Source organism: Rhinichthys klamathensis, unplaced genomic scaffold, assembly GCF_029890125.1.
Source record: "Rhinichthys klamathensis goyatoka isolate OS25496 unplaced genomic scaffold, OSU_Roscu_1.1 h1tg000300l_1, whole genome shotgun sequence".
Lineage (NCBI taxonomy): Eukaryota > Metazoa > Chordata > Actinopteri > Cypriniformes > Leuciscidae > Rhinichthys > Rhinichthys klamathensis.
The window spans coordinates 172,501-190,769 of record NW_026606819.1 but is presented as its reverse complement, the minus strand read 5'-3'; the positions used below and the strand labels follow the sequence as shown (position 1 = coordinate 190,769).

Below are 18,269 nucleotides of genomic sequence, written 5' to 3'. Positions count from 1 at the left end.
GTCAAACATTTTCTGCTCCTTTTTGAGTCAAACATTTTCTTCTCTGTTTTTTCTTTTACCATGATCAGTTGTAAAGATGGGGATAGATGTAAAGTCGCGGGGTTAAACCTCCCGATGGTCAAGACTGACCAAAACTGGGAGGGTCGAATGCAGACAATGCAGACATATCTCATCTCCCGAACTCACCACGGACAAAACATGAGCCTCCCGCCCGCGTCCATCTCCCTCCTCATATGTTAGCAGGATGCTTTAGTCTCTTTGTCTCTGAATCTCTCTGTGTCTGAGGCAAGTCCTGCTCTTTCTTTGCCTCTTTTGGTGAAGCGGAGGCGGTGGAGATGGACTGGAGGGCTGTAGATGAGGGGGCAGGAATGGGAGATGGACTTAAGGTAGGAGTGGACAGAGCGCTTAAGGTCTGAGTCTGGGAAACAGCCGGCTTCTGTGGAAACTGTGAAGTAGCAGGAGATGGAGTGGATGCAGGAGAAGGTGATGGTGTGTGTGATTGGGCCAGAACCGGCGTTGAGGGTCTGCTTTGGGCTGGGCTGTTGACTGGAGAGCCCAGGGTCCAAGACGAGCTCGGAGTGTGTATGGGAGTTGGGGTTTGAGTAGAGATCGGAGAACGTGCCGGAGGAGGACCGAGGACCGGGACAGCGGCTGGCATCTGGACACAAGTGCTTTGGCTCAGGGTGGAACCCAGAGGTTTGCCTGGAGTCTGGGTGGGAAGCGGACACTGAATGCAGGTTGAGGTTGGAGATTGTGCCGCGGCTAGGATATGGATGGGAGTTGGACACCGACTCTGGGATTGGGATTGGATGGCCACTGGTGTTCTAGATTGGGTGGGGGTCTGAATAGGGGTTTGAATAGGGGTTGGGGTTCGAGTTGGGGTGGGGGTTTGACAAGGAGTGACGGTGGGTGTTGAGTTGGTTGTGCAGGATAACGGTGGTGGAGGGGGTTTGACACGGGAAGTCTGAGCCAAAGAGGTGCTGGAAGATGAAGTTGGAGAGGTGGAGATGGATAGAGAGGGAGAAGCAGGGCGTAGGCAAGGAGGAGGAGAGGTTGAAGGAGAAGTCGGTATTGCAGTGCCGGGTTTGACTCGCTGGGTTTGGGGAACACCTAGACCAGAATATGCGGCCATGAGAGATAAAGGAGGGTTGGTGGAGCAAAGAGGGATTTGCTTTGGGGAGGGGGCGAGGGGTGGCGGAGCAGATCCTGGTGTGAGTGGAGGTGTGTGTGTCAGCTGAGAGGGCAAGAGTAGGGGTGTGTGTGTAGGCATCTGTGTGGCACCGTGCTGTGGCGCATTTGAGCTCAAAACACCTGCGCTCCCTCCTCTAGCGAGTCCTGAAGATAAAAGGAAGGGTGCCGGCAGGAGGTTTCCTCCGGATGCTTTACGATGGAGAGGTGGGAGAGGCTGAACGCCCACCCAGCTGCGGTGGGGAAGAGTCGGCTGGGAGGCGGAGAGCAGTCTTGCCTCTTGGGTGAGCCGACCGATCATTGGGAGCCCTTGGGTGCTCCCTCCTCCAACATGGCGTAGTAAAGCCTCTTTAGCCCCCTGTGGCCCGGATCCGGCGCTACGTCCTTCGATAGAGGGCGCTGCGACCACTGAGGGAGGCGGCACTTTATGCACAGATTGCGTTGTGGGCTCTGTGTGGAGCCGGAGGCTGTAATGAAGAGGTCTGCTAGCCTGTAGGGGAGCGGACACTGACGACGCAGATGTGGGAGTTTTTCCAACTCCACCTGCTGAAGGAGCCACAGCGGTCGGTCCCATAGTGGAGGGCGAGGGTGAAGGTGCCATAGAGGACGGGACTCCACGCGGGGGCAGTGCCCCCATCACACCGATGAGGGAGCTGAGCGACTGCCGAGGGAGTAGAATGGGTGGACGGGGAGGGGAAAGAGGGCATGACGAGGGCGACGGCGAGATGGGAAGAAAGATGGCGGCTCCGAGGGCATGTTGTTGTTGAAGCTGTTGTTGCAGCTGTTGCTGCTGCTGTTGCTGATGCATCAAGGCAATGGCCACGTTGGTGGTGGCAGCCGCCGTCTGGAGGGGAGCGTGGACCAGCGGTGCCCAGATCAGCGGATGAGGTCGGGGTGAGACTGTGCCTCCGGTGCTGCTTCGGTTGCTCGCAGCCGTGATGTCCTGCATGGTGGGCATACTGTCGTGCTTCACAATCTGCTGGACCAGAACACTATCACAAGATCCCAGACCGGCGCCTCCTGCTCCTCCACCGCGGCTCCCTCCGCCCCGTCCCAAACTGCTGCCCGCAACAGATCCTCCCTGTGAGGTCTTGCGCAACAAAATCGAGTTCTTCTTACCTGTGAGAAAAGGGAATTCAGAATAGGGTTAGGACAGAAAGAAAATAATTGAATATGGTTATTAAAATAGTTGTAAAACACTGTTCCCCAATAATTAAATACTTAATTTTTCGGTCAATCATATTTTCTCTCATTTACTCACTCATGTCCGTATTGACTCATTTTATAGTGTTATTCTTTCATTTTTGTTACTTTCACTTTTTTGTAAATTTAGTAAGCCAAAGCCTCAATTAATCTTTCTTCAACTACAAAATCAGTTTCACATTTAAGGGGCAACAACACGAAAAACGGCAACAACAGAAAGGTTAAAAAAGAAGGGTCTAGAACACTACAGACAACAACAGGGAGGGATTTAAGAAATAGTGAAAGCAAAGAAGAAGAGATTTATTTAAAGTTGCAGAGATGAGTTTCGGGTTTATAAAGGGGCAAAAGCAGCAGGAAGGTTTTACCGATGCGATCAAGTCTGTCCGCTGCCACCGTCTCGAAGGCCCGTCTCATCATGGGATGCTCTTCCAGAACCTCGTTGAAACTGCCCACACTGAGGGAGTAAAGTCGACAGTACGTATCCGCTCGAACACTAGCTGTCCTCCTGCCACGTGTCAACAGACAGATCTCTGAGTGATGGAGCAAGACCACAGCGAGGTTAGAACGCGATCTATAGGACAACTGAACCACTCGACCACGGGTGCCTTTCCTGAAGCCAAACATGGTTACGTCGTTACCAACACAATTCAACAGATTTTGCAACCATTGTTGGCTAACAATGCTTTTGGGAAACGGACCCAAGATCAATCCAATAAACATTTAAGACCTGGTACTGCTTAACGCTAACCGGGAACGTTCTCTGATCTTTAGCTAACGTTCTGTCAAGTTTCTCAAAGTTATGAACAAACATTCTTCCAGTAATGTTAACCGTATGTTCATTCAGAGTCTGGCCTTTAATAATCTTCTCAAAACGGTAGCACAAAAACATTATTTATACTTCATCTATGAGACTGATTTTTTCTGCAACATTTTTGTTGTTCACCATATTTTAAATGTTACTACTTGTTTCAGAACGTTCACAGAACATTCAAAAGTAACGTTTCCATAATGTTTGAAGAATTTTCCCTTAACCTTTACACAATCAAGAAAAAGTGTTTTTTAAAAACACTTAAAAAATTGGATTTATTAAACGTTCAGAGAAAAATTTGAAAAATGTTCTCGGAACATATTTTTGTTAGTTGGGAAAGCTCAGTACAAACATCAACCAATCCGCTGTAACCTCACCTCCAAAGTACGACCCGTCACTAAGCTTGGTCTCCCTGTTCCCACGGGTTAGTACGCTGACCCGTCCGTGCTGGATGAAATACATTTTACGGCCAACGGTTCCCTCCCGAATGATGAAGTCATTGGGCTGGAAGACCTCAAACTTCAGCTTTGTGAGCACTGCCGTCACGAAGTTTGGGTCAGCGTTAGCGAAGAGAGGCATGTTAGCCACCAAGCTACGGCAGTTGAAGCTAACAATTTCCTGTTGAGGTCACAGTGCACAAGTACACATTATTTAGATGCTTAAAGCTTGTAAAATGCAACAACATAAACTCACATGTACATACCAGGAGTAACTAGCACAATAATGCTGGTGTTTGAATATAAACTAAAATAGTTCTGTGAAGTCTGCACAACTGCATCTTGAAAATATTGAAAAATGTACATTTACTGTGACTCTATATTCAGTATAGGTGTTTATTACACTTCAAAACTGTTACATATCACTTCTGGTTTATTTGCTTCTATTTATTCAGCACTGCCTTCCTTATTTTTACACACTGTGGAATCATATTGCACACGTATAAAATAAAAAAAGAAAAACAGCAGAAACTGAAAAGTAAACTTTAGGCAGGCATGAGTTTAGCGATGACGAACCTCCTTTAAGGGGTCGCTCAGCTCTCCCAGAATGTTGTCCTCATCAAACATCTTGCCCTGGTACCGATGTTCATAATACTCGTGGATTTTCTGCCTGACATCTGATGGAAGCTTATGGAAAGACATGTACTGCTCCACCTGCTTATACTGGACGACAGACAGGAGCGCTCGGTGAGTCGGCTCGTGGAACCGGGCCACTCGCGCAATGGTCATTTCTCAGCCAAATTTGATGTGCAGTTAATTAATTGGCACATCATCTAAGTAATTAGATTTTTAAGTATTTGCTTTATAAAACTAACTTTTTGCCACACCAGCCATTGACCGGTAACTGGAGAAGATTTACTGGACATACATATTTTTTACCAGCCATGAAACATAGATTACTCCTTATTAAAGTTACAAAAGTTATTCAGTCAAGAGCAGTGACAGTGAGTGATTGTTCTCTGTCTTTTGTTGTTTGATTAACATTAAAAACACCGACGGCAGCAGGTTTACACTCTAAAAAATCTTTTTTTTCTTCTTAAATCCTGGGTTGGGTCTTTTGAGTCAGTTTTTTGGGTCATCTTTTCAGTGTTTGGGTGCACTCTGAAAATGGTTGGTTGTTTTAACCCAATTTTGGGTCAAATATGGACAGACCCAAATGTTGGGTTAAAAATTTAATAAAAAATGTCAACCCAAGGGCTGGATTTGTCCATATTTGACCCATATTTGGGTTGAAACAACCCAGCATTTTTAAGAGTGTAGTTCTTGTGTAATCCAGATCCTGGGTCAGATATTTATTTACAGCCAATTTACAGATATATTACTTCAAAATGTTTCATTTATACTTCTAATATTTGTTAAACAAGCTTAAAATGTTGGCGATATGTATTTAAAATTTTATAAAAAATGTTATACTGTAAAATATGATCAAAAATAAAGTAATAATCATGCAAACGAGTGGTTGTGTGGAGTATTTAAAAAAAAAAGTTTAGAGGATTCAAGTTAACCCGTAAACATTAATTCATGTCTTAAGTAAAATAAAAATAAAAAAGCTAATACTATAGTAAAAATGAATCAACACAGTATGCTGGGTTAAATAAACAACCCAATTTGCTGAGTAAAATTAACCTAACATGTGTTCTGTCCTATATTTACCCAGCCCTTGGGTTGTAAAGAACCCAAATTGGGTTGTTTTTAACCCAGTGTTCTTTAGAGTGTATTAGGCTGCTGTCACTTTAAGAGCTAATGCACAGATCCGATATACTGATACACGTGTGTTTTATTCCTCAGCTGTTTAAGTTCAGGTAAGACACAACTGACTATGTTTATAAGGATACTTGCCAAGATAGGCATTTTGACAATTCTGTTCAAGCGCAAGAAGACGTGAGCTAGCGCTCGAGTCAGTATTAGCGTCTGAGACACGGATTCCGGGTTTCTCCGAACTCAATTCTGCGAGTAACGAATCGAGTTCCCTTTGGCGTCTTCTTAATATTTAAACTGTCAAGGCTTAAACTTTCGTGACGATGCAGCGCTGGCTCATCAACGGTCCCGAGCGTCTTTCGTGTCTGTTCACATGTTCTCACAATTTTGCATTGTTAGAATTCTTACAAATGTTCCCGGCCAACTGGCGACTGACACCGTTTCATACTCTCGCCAGCACAGATTTCTAATGACCTAACTGCAGCTGAGGATGAAGAGCAGCACGAGGCCCGCTCAGCGCTTTACCTTCTCCTGGTACTGCCTGCGGGACGAGTCCAGGGACTGGATGAGCGCCGTGGCGTGGCCGATGAACATGGCGTAACACGTGGCGCCCACGATCATGCTGAGCATGGTGAGCCAGACGTCCGTCATGCCCTCGGGAGCCTGGGCGCCGTAGCCGATGCACAGCATGTGACTCATGGCCTTGAAGAGCGCGTACGAGTACTGGATGCCCCACGTGTCGTTCTGAAACACAGAGCAGACCTGCGCTCACACTCGTGTCACACACACACACACACACACACACACACACTACGCTCACACTCGTGTCACACACACACACTGTGCTCACACTCGCGTCACACACACACACACACACTGCGCTCACACTCGTGTCACACACACACACTGCGCTCACACTCGCGTCACACACACACACACACACACACTGCGCTCACACTCGTGTCACACACACACACTGCGCTCACACTCGCGTCACACACACACACTGCGCTCACACTCGCGTCACACAGACACACACACAATAAGTAATAGTAATAAGCAGAGTGTGTGTAATAAGCAGAGTGTGTGTGTGTGTGTGTAACAGAGATGCTCACAAGTCTCTGAGCTAGAGTCCAAGTCAAGTCTCAAGTCTCTTGTGGTTATAAGTGTTGCATCACGTACAGCGACCCATCCAGGTTGCTTAGAACACTGCATAACTTTATATAAGGAATTCAAAGCATGTAATATGTTAGGTTACACTTTATTTCGATTGTCCACTTTAGACATTCAACTAACCATGTACATTTTCAACTACATGTCAACTAACTGACTCTCATTAGAGTATTAGTAGACTGTCAGGTTATGATGTGGGTTCGGGTTTGGAGAACAAGTTGACTTGTAGTTGCCAAGTTACTTATAGTCAGTAGAATATCTGTTGGGGAACCAACAAAATTAGAAATTATAATATATAATTAGCAGATATTAAGCCTACTTATACTCTAATGAGATTTAGTTGACATGCAGCTGCAAAGTTACTTATAGTTAGTAGAATGTATAAAGTGGACTATCAAAATAAAGTGGTACGGTATGTTATTATGACTCCTTTATCTATTAGCATACAGTATCAGCTTTGATTTTGGTATATAATCAGTATAAACAGGCTATTGCAACATGACAAAAACACCAAGAATGCTTTACCTTTAGTTAATTTCTTTATTTTGCCTTGTAGCTGGAACATACCAAGACATAAGACCAAATATAGAAAATGATATAACTCACTAAAATTGACACACTCCTATTTAGTGCAAAACATCAGTGTAGCTAAATGCAAATAAACTAACTTCCAAACTTCCAAAACATTAAAATGCTCAAAATCTTTAGTGTAAATGTGAAGCAACTGACCAACTTATGGCATGTAACTTGTTAAGAACAAAATGTTTAGAAATAAAAAAAATCCAAAGGGTGAGATCTGACTGGTTAACCTTCTCTTCTCTTAACACACTATGGGCCACAAAACATTTCTGGCTTCTTCTGGCTGCACTGCCTATGCAACTAATCATAGCTTATATACGAGTGGGGGTTCAATCTTCAACTGGCTGGCAGGAGCCGCCACTGGCAGGTCACGTGACCTGTCAGTGGCTGGCTGGCAGCTGCCAGTTTGCCAGTGGCAGCTGCCAGTCTGCCACTGACAGTTGCCAGTCTGACACTGGCAGGTGCAGTGGCTGACAGTGGCTGGCTATAGTAGTCTATTTGGCAAGTTTCAGAAACCATCGATTTTGGACAGTTTTTGTGTTTTGTGTTCCTCCCTTTCTAGCTCATTTATTATGAATCTGTTGATATGAATATTGTTCTTTAGTATGATTGTTGTTTTGTGAACTGTTATCCCAATATAACCAGTCAAATGGCCGTGATCCGACTGGCAGCTTACAGACGCTTGCTCGACGCTCATCCAGTCAGTCGCGGCTGATAGTGCGAGTATAACGCGTTGCCTGACACTCTCGCTGCAAGGAAATAAATTGTTTTCTTATTATGAATATAATGTCACGCATCTATTCTTCTTTGCAACTGCACACTGTGTGTGTGTTGAATAATAGTTTAAGTGCGACAAGCAATGGCCTATATAGATTCTTGATTTTTATTTGTAAATATATTTTTTTCTTTGTTTTTATTTGTAAATAGTTTTTTCTTGGGTTTTATTTGTAAATAGTCTTTGTAAATTTGAAAATAGTGATACAGTCTGTGCTAAGTGATTTTACCGTTAAAGTTGGCATTCTTTTATTGAATTATTAAAAAGCTTTCTTTTATCAAATTATTTAAAAGCATCTCTATTTTGTTCTGGTGTCAGAAAATGGTCAAGGCAATGACAATGTTATTGGGATTAATTCACGTTTTTATAGGCTACTTTTTCACAAGGATTAAAATCGTCCCGAACGTGAATTAATCCCAATAACATTGTCATTGCCTTGACCATTTTCTGACACCAGAACAAAATAGAGATGCTTTTAAATAATTTGATACAATACACACAATAAGTAATAGTAATAAGCAGAGTGTGTGTAATAAGCAGAGTGTGTGTGTGTGTGTGTGTGTGTGTGTAAGCAGAGTGTGTGTGTGTGTGTGTGTGTAATAAGCAGAGTGTGTGTGTTGTGGACCCGCCTATAGGCACATTACTAACGCACTCTTTAAATAACAAAAAATAAAACACTGCTCCATTGCCTTCAGAGGTCTCCGTTGGTCGACGGCTCAGTGTGTTTCAGTTCCTCAAAGCAGCAGTGCTCCTGAACACACACACTCGCTCAGCAGTGCTCCTGAACACACACACTCGCTCAGCAGTGCTCCTGAACACACACACTCTCAGCAGTGCTCCTGAACACACACACTCGCTCAGCAGTGCTCCTGAACACACACACTCTCAGCAGTGCTCCTGAACACACACACTCGCTCAGCAGTGCTCCTGAACACACACACTCTCAGCAGTGCTCCTGAACACACACACACTCTCAGCAGTGCTCCTGAACACACACACTCGCTCAGCAGTGCTCCTGAACACACACACACTCTCAGCAGTGCTCCTGAACACACACACTCGCTCAGCAGTGCTCCTGAACACACACACTCGCTCAGCAGTGCTCCTGAACACACACACACTCTCAGCAGTGCTCCTGAACACACACACTCTCAGCAGTGCTCCTGAACACACACACTCTCTCAGCAGTGCTCCTGAACACACACTCTCTCAGCAGTGCTCCTGAACACACACACTCGCTCAGCAGTGCTCCTGAACACACACACTCGCTCAGCAGTGCTCCTGAACACACACACTCTCAGCAGTGCTCCTGAACACACACTCTCTCAGCAGTGCTCCTGAACACACACACTCTCAGCAGTGCTCCTGAACACACACTCTCTCAGCAGTGCTCCTGAACACACACACTCTCAGCAGTGCTCCTGAACACACACACTCTCAGCAGTGCTCCTGAACACACACTCTCTCAGCAGTGCTCCTGAACACACACACTCTCAGCAGTGCTCCTGAACACACACTCTCTCAGCAGTGCTCCTGAACACACACACTCTCAGCAGTGCTCCTGAACACACACTCTCTCAGCAGTGCTCCTGAACACACACACTCGCTCAGCAGTGCTCCTGAACACACACTCTCGCTCAGCAGTGCTCCTGAACACACACACTCTCAGCAGTGCTCCTGAACACACACACTCTCAGCAGTGCTCCTGAACACACACACTCTCAGCAGTGCTCCTGAACACACACACTCGCTCAGCAGTGCTCCTGAACACACACACTCTCAGCAGTGCTCCTGAACACACACTCTCTCAGCAGTGCTCCTGAACACACACACTCTCAGCAGTGCTCCTGAACACACACTCTCTCAGCAGTGCTCCTGAACACACACACTCGCTCAGCAGTGCTCCTGAACACACACACACTCTCAGCAGTGCTCCTGAACACACACACTCTCAGCAGTGCTCCTGAACACACACACTCGCTCAGCAGTGCTCCTGAACACACACTCTCTCAGCAGTGCTCCTGAACACACACACTCGCTCAGCAGTGCTCCTGAACACACACACTCGCTCAGCAGTGCTCCTGAACACACACACTCGCTCAGCAGTGCTCCTGAACACACACTCTCTCAGCAGTGCTCCTGAACACACACACTCTCAGCAGTGCTCCTGAACACACACACTCGCTCAGCAGTGCTCCTGAACACACACACTCGCTCAGCAGTGCTCCTGAACACACACACTCTCAGCAGTGCTCCTGAACACACACACTCGCTCAGCAGTGCTCCTGAACACACACACTCTCTCAGCAGTGCTCCTGAACACACACACTCGCTCAGCAGTGCTCCTGAACACACACACTCGCTCAGCAGTGCTCCTGAACACACACACACTCTCAGCAGTGCTCCTGAACACACACACTCTCAGCAGTGCTCCTGAACACACACACTCGCTCAGCAGTGCTCCTGAACACACACACTCGCTCAGCAGTGCTCCTGAACACACACACTCGCTCAGCAGTGCTCCTGAACACACACACTCTCAGCAGTGCTCCTGAACACACACACTCGCTCAGCAGTGCTCCTGAACACACACACTCTCAGCAGTGCTCCTGAACACACACTCTCTCAGCAGTGCTCCTGAACACACACACTCGCTCAGCAGTGCTCCTGAACACACACACTCGCTCAGCAGTGCTCCTGAACACACACACTCTCAGCAGTGCTCCTGAACACACACACTCTCAGCAGTGCTCCTGAACACACACACTCGCTCAGCAGTGCTCCTGAACACACACACTCGCTCAGCAGTGCTCCTGAACACACACACTCTCAGCAGTGCTCCTGAACACACACACTCGCTCAGCAGTGCTCCTGAACACACACACTCTCTCAGCAGTGCTCCTGAACACACACACTCGCTCAGCAGTGCTCCTGAACACACACACTCGCTCAGCAGTGCTCCTGAACACACACACACTCTCAGCAGTGCTCCTGAACACACACACTCTCAGCAGTGCTCCTGAACACACACACTCGCTCAGCAGTGCTCCTGAACACACACACTCGCTCAGCAGTGCTCCTGAACACACACACTCGCTCAGCAGTGCTCCTGAACACACACACTCTCAGCAGTGCTCCTGAACACACACACTCGCTCAGCAGTGCTCCTGAACACACACACTCTCTCAGCAGTGCTCCTGAACACACACACTCGCTCAGCAGTGCTCCTGAACACACACTCTCTCAGCAGTGCTCCTGAACACACACTCTCTCAGCAGTGCTCCTGAACACACACTCTCTCAGCAGTGCTCCTGAACACACACACTCGCTCAGCAGTGCTCCTGAACACACACACTCGCTCAGCAGTGCTCCTGAACACACACACTCTCAGCAGTGCTCCTGAACACACACTCTCTCAGCAGTGCTCCTGAACACACACACACTCGCTCAGCAGTGCTCCTGAACACACACACTCTCAGCAGTGCTCCTGAACACACACACTCTCAGCAGTGCTCCTGAACACACACACTCTCTCAGCAGTGCTCCTGAACACACACACTCTCTCAGCAGTGCTCCTGAACACACACACTCGCTCAGCAGTGCTCCTGAACACACACTCTCTCAGCAGTGCTCCTGAACACACACACACTCGCTCAGCAGTGCTCCTGAACACACACTCTCTCAGCAGTGCTCCTGAACACACACACACTCGCTCAGCAGTGCTCCTGAACACACACACTCGCTCAGCAGTGCTCCTGAACACACACACTCGCTCAGCAGTGCTCCTGAACACACACTCTCTCAGCAGTGCTCCTGAACACACACACACTCGCTCAGCAGTGCTCCTGAACACACACTCTCTCAGCAGTGCTCCTGAACACACACACTCTCTCAGCAGTGCTCCTGAACACACACTCTCTCAGCAGTGCTCCTGAACACACACACACTCGCTCAGCAGTGCTCCTGAACACACACTCTCTCAGCAGTGCTCCTGAACACACACACTCTCAGCAGTGCTCCTGAACACACACACTCGCTCAGCAGTGCTCCTGAACACACACACTCGCTCAGCAGTGCTCCTGAACACACACACTCTCAGCAGTGCTCCTGAACACACACACTCGCTCAGCAGTGCTCCTGAACACACACACTCGCTCAGCAGTGCTCCTGAACACACACACTCGCTCAGCAGTGCTCCTGAACACACACACTCGCTCAGCAGTGCTCCTGAACACACACTCTCTCAGCAGTGCTCCTGAACACACACACACTCGCTCAGCAGTGCTCCTGAACACACACACTCGCTCAGCAGTGCTCCTGAACACACACACTCGCTCAGCAGTGCTCCTGAACACACACACTCGCTCAGCAGTGCTCCTGAACACACACACTCGCTCAGCAGTGCTCCTGAACACACACACTCGCTCAGCAGTGCTCCTGAACACACACACTCGCTCAGCAGTGCTCCTGAACACACACACTCGCTCAGCAGTGCTCCTGAACACACACTCTCTCAGCAGTGCTCCTGAACACACACACTCGCTCAGCAGTGCTCCTGAACACACACTCTCTCAGCAGTGCTCCTGAACACACACTCGCTCAGCAGTGCTCCTGAACACACACACTCTCAGCAGTGCTCCTGAACACACACACTCTCAGCAGTGCTCCTGAACACACACACACTCGCTCAGCAGTGCTCCTGAACACACACTCTCTCAGCAGTGCTCCTGAACACACACTCTCTCAGCAGTGCTCCTGAACACACACACTCGCTCAGCAGTGCTCCTGAACACACACACTCGCTCAGCAGTGCTCCTGAACACACACTCGCTCAGCAGTGCTCCTGAACACACACTCGCTCAGCAGTGCTCCTGAACACACACACTCTCTCAGCAGTGCTCCTGAACACACACACTCGCTCAGCAGTGCTCCTGAACACACACTCTCTCAGCAGTGCTCCTGAACACACACACTCGCTCAGCAGTGCTCCTGAACACACACACTCGCTCAGCAGTGCTCCTGAACACACACACTCGCTCAGCAGTGCTCCTGAACACACACACTCGCTCAGCAGTGCTCCTGAACACACACACTCGCTCAGCAGTGCTCCTGAACACACACTCGCTCAGCAGTGCTCCTGAACACACACTCTCTCAGCAGTGCTCCTGAACACACACACACTCGCTCAGCAGTGCTCCTGAACACACACTCTCTCAGCAGTGCTCCTGAACACACACACACTCGCTCAGCAGTGCTCCTGAACACACACTCTCTCAGCAGTGCTCCTGAACACACACTCGCTCAGCAGTGCTCCTGAACACACACACTCTCAGCAGTGCTCCTGAACACACACACTCTCAGCAGTGCTCCTGAACACACACACACTCGCTCAGCAGTGCTCCTGAACACACACTCTCGCTCAGCAGTGCTCCTGAACACACACTCTCTCAGCAGTGCTCCTGAACACACACACTCGCTCAGCAGTGCTCCTGAACACACACTCTCGCTCAGCAGTGCTCCTGAACACACACTCTCTCAGCAGTGCTCCTGAACACACACACTCGCTCAGCAGTGCTCCTGAACACACACACTCGCTCAGCAGTGCTCCTGAACACACACTCTCTCAGCAGTGCTCCTGAACACACACTCGCTCAGCAGTGCTCCTGAACACACACTCTCTCAGCAGTGCTCCTGAACACACACACTCGCTCAGCAGTGCTCCTGAACACACACTCTCGCTCAGCAGTGCTCCTGAACACACACTCTCTCAGCAGTGCTCCTGAACACACACACTCGCTCAGCAGTGCTCCTGAACACACACACTCGCTCAGCAGTGCTCCTGAACACACACTCTCTCAGCAGTGCTCCTGAACACACACTCGCTCAGCAGTGCTCCTGAACACACACACTCGCTCAGCAGTGCTCCTGAACACACACTCTCTCAGCAGTGCTCCTGAACACACACACTCGCTCAGCAGTGCTCCTGAACACACACACTCGCTCAGCAGTGCTCCTGAACACACACTCTCTCAGCAGTGCTCCTGAACACACACTCGCTCAGCAGTGCTCCTGAACACACACACTCGCTCAGCAGTGCTCCTGAACACACACTCGCTCAGCAGTGCTCCTGAACACACACTCGCTCAGCAGTGCTCCTGAACACACACACACTCTCAGCAGTGCTCCTGAACACACACACTCTCAGCAGTGCTCCTGAACACACACACTCGCTCAGCAGTGCTCCTGAACACACACACTCTCAGCAGTGCTCCTGAACACACACACTCTCAGCAGTGCTCCTGAACACACACACTCTCAGCAGTGCTCCTGAACACACACACTCTCAGCAGTGCTCCTGAACACACACACTCGCTCAGCAGTGCTCCTGAACACACACACTCTCAGCAGTGCTCCTGAACACACACACTCTCAGCAGTGCTCCTGAACACACACACTCGCTCAGCAGTGCTCCTGAACACACACACTCTCAGCAGTGCTCCTGAACACACACACTCGCTCAGCAGTGCTCCTGAACACACACACTCGCTCAGCAGTGCTCCTGAACACACACTCTCTCAGCAGTGCTCCTGAACACACACTCGCTCAGCAGTGCTCCTGAACACACACACTCGCTCAGCAGTGCTCCTGAACACACACTCGCTCAGCAGTGCTCCTGAACACACACACTCGCTCAGCAGTGCTCCTGAACACACACACTCGCTCAGCAGTGCTCCTGAACACACACACTCTCTCAGCAGTGCTCCTGAACACACACTCGCTCAGCAGTGCTCCTGAACACACACACACTCTCAGCAGTGCTCCTGAACACACACTCTCTCAGCAGTGCTCCTGAACACACACTCGCTCAGCAGTGCTCCTGAACACACACACACTCTCAGACCAGCTCATGGACACACAGACGAGCGCTAATGCATTTGTTATTTAAACAACGTTCGTAGGACTTGAAAATGAAAACTGCGTCGGGCTGAAACTAGCAAAACACACTAGCGTCGCTGGCCGCGGCTGGCGCTGCGTTGCACCGAGTGTGTGTGTGTGTGTTCTTCTTCTACAGCCTTTTCACACTCACACACAAAAAGCAGCAATTCCCCAAAGATTACATATAATTCAATCTGGGACTCGAGGAGTTACACCTAAGCTCAGCTGATTTCACGCCGGACAGCGCTCGCTCTCCACAACTCCATGATGTCATTATCGCGCCTCTCCTCCGCCGGGTGTGTGTTCGTCACACACGGGTCACAGCGCAGTGTCACGCCGGCCGCTTCTCCCTGATCTCCCCTGAGGAGCCGTCCACACTGTCAAGGAGATTCTCCCTGCGCCGCGTCACATGGGGGTTCGCCATCGCTTCACACACACTCCAGCCCTCACACACACACACACACACACACCAGCCCTCACACACACACACCAGCCCTCAAACACACCAGCCCTCACACACACACACCAGCCCTCAAACACACCAGCCCTCACACACACACCAGCCCTCACACACACACCAGCCCTCACACACACCAGCCCTCAAACACACCAGCCCTCAAACACACCAGCCCTCACACACACACCAGCCCTCACACACACACACCAGCCCTCAAACACACCAGCCCTCAAACACACCAGCCCTCACACACACACCAGCCCTCACACACACCAGCCCTCACACACACACACACCAGCCCTCACACACACACCAGCCCTCACACACACACCAGCCCTCACACACACACACACACACACACCAGCCCTCACACACACTCCAGCCCTCACACACACACACACACACACACCAGCCCTCACACACACACACCAGCCCTCAAACACACCAGCCCTCACACACACACACCAGCCCTCAAACACACCAGCCCTCACACACACACCAGCCCTCACACACACACCAGCCCTCACACACACACCAGCCCTCACACACACACCAGCCCTCACACACACACACACCAGCCCTCACACACACACACACCAGCCCTCACACACACACACACACCAGCCCTCACACACACCAGCCCTCACACACACACCAGCCCTCACACACACACCAGCCCTCACACACACACCAGCCCTCACACACACACACACCAGCCCTCACACACACACACACCAGCCCTCACACACACACACACCAGCCCTCACACACACCAGCCCTCACACACACACCAGCCCTCACACACACACCAGCCCTCACACACACACCAGCCCTCACACACACACACACCAGCCCTCACACACACACACACCAGCCCTCACACACACACACACACCAGCCCTCACACACACCAGCCCTCACACACACACCAGCCCTCACACACACACACACCAGCCCTCACACACACCAGCCCTCACACACACACCAGCCCTCACACACACCAGCCCTCACACACACCAGCCCTCACACACACACACACCAGCCCTCACACACACCAGCCCTCACACACACACCAGCCCTCACACACACCAGCCCTCACACACACCAGCCCTCACACACACCAGCCCTCACACACACCAGCCCTCACACACACACACACCAGCCCTCACACACACACCAGCCCTCACACACACCAGCCCTCACACACACACACACCAGCCCTCACACACACACCATGCGCTGCTCCAGTACTGAGCTGGAACGCATGGCCGTCTGTGGCACGCGAGTGTGTGTGTGTGTGTGTGTGTGTGTGTTCTGTGAATGAGACGGCTGTGATGTGTTTATCTCTGCTGTGCTCATGACTGCTGTGATGGAGACAGATATAGCATCCGCTGCCTAGCAACCGTCACCACGGCAACAGCGGTGGAAAACCCTACCGTGGGTGAGTCAGCGATTCAATCACACAGCGTGTGTGTGTGTGTGTGTGTGTGTGTGTGTGTGCGCTGTTTTTAATTAGACTTTTTTAATGTTGCCTCAATATTCCGACAAGACAAGCAGGTGCATGTAGTAGTGATCAGTCACACACACACACACACACACACACACACACACACACACACACACACACACACACACACACAGGTTCCTAACCAACGACGAGGACTTGACAGAGCAGCCATCGAGAGTTAGACAGTGTTCTGGGTTACGTGTGGAAGTTTTTGGCCCAATAATTAGAATCTCTCTTTGTTCAGAATTTAGTCGTAGGAAATTACTATCATCCAGTGTCTTCTATCAGCTGTGCATGCAGTCAGCCGGACCCGGCCGTATCCAGACCAGACCCGATTGTTCGTTGGCCAGAGGAGTGTCAGTAGTGTTGATCTGACCGCACTGGCGCTGTCGAATGAGAACTGAGCTGCCGATGACATCACGGTTTTCTCCAGAACTGCTTTAAAGATAAAATGCACTAATTTAATAATTGATGATCTTTACAACGAAACTGAACTGACTTCAGCCGAACCGCATTATTTTCCTGTTATCTCTGAGAAGCTGCTCTGTCGTATCAAGAGCTACAGAAATAAAGCTGACTTTTTGATTATTACAATGTAATTAACCCATTACATGGAATCCAGAAAATTAAAATGTATGAAAAAATTCAATGGAATGTATGACAAAATAAAATCCTATTTCATAGGGCCCTAATATATTCCCAGTGCACACTGCAGATGTGATGCGCTGGACTGGTACAGGCGCTGGGTTACCGTAGCGATGACGCATCGCTGCCGTCAGCATGGATCCATCCGGCGCTTAGAGCGAGTGTTGCCATAGAAACCAATCACTGCTAAACCCAAGGACGTGAAGAGCTCAGACTTCAGGATTCTGACTAGTCGTCTCATAGTTATGGTAATTCTGACGAGACGTGAACGCAGCGCTCCACAACTCCAGTGAGTCAGCAGCACTTCTGAGGGAGCGTGAGCGGCGCTGTGGTCAGCACTATAGGGTCCTGCAACAACGCTTTTATATATATATATTTTTTTTTTGGTGTAAGTACATTTATAACACTATAATTTGTATTGTATTACCTTTGCATCAAAGTTTACCCAACTATGACTTCTGCTTCTGAGAAACCCGGGTCTGCTGTGATGCTGTGACACACACGAGTGTCTGACTGTCTATCTAGAGTCTAGACCACTGCGGCTTCACATCAGAGATCAAAGCAAAGAGAATATCATCATATTTACACTTCCATGCATCAGCCCGACACTGTTATCCACACACACGCAGTCGTGCTGCTCCACAGGTCACACACACACACACACACACACACACAGTCGTGCTGCTCCACAGGTCACACACACACACACACACACACACACACACAGTCGTGCTGCTCCACAGGTCACACACACACACACACACACACACACACAGTCGTGCTGCTCCACAGGTCACACACAC

General features: G+C 49.5%; 1 protein-coding gene across 1 annotated transcript in view; it reads right to left on the bottom strand.

Moving 5' to 3' along the window:
* Positions 1–201: 201 nt before the first annotated feature.
* The window catches only part of LOC130103894 (potassium/sodium hyperpolarization-activated cyclic nucleotide-gated channel 3), a 34,666-nt gene continuing 16,598 nt past the window's right edge, over positions 202–18,269 (bottom strand). Inside the window, exons 5-9 of the mRNA XM_056270238.1 lie at positions 5,920–6,138; positions 4,213–4,359; positions 3,577–3,817; positions 2,757–2,921; positions 202–2,307 (exon numbers count right to left, since the gene is read on the bottom strand). Of these exons, the coding sequence (XP_056126213.1) occupies positions 230–2,307; positions 2,757–2,921; positions 3,577–3,817; positions 4,213–4,359; positions 5,920–6,138 (2,850 nt within the window). The 3' untranslated portion in view covers positions 202–229. The remainder of the gene's footprint in view (positions 2,308–2,756; positions 2,922–3,576; positions 3,818–4,212; positions 4,360–5,919; positions 6,139–18,269) is intronic.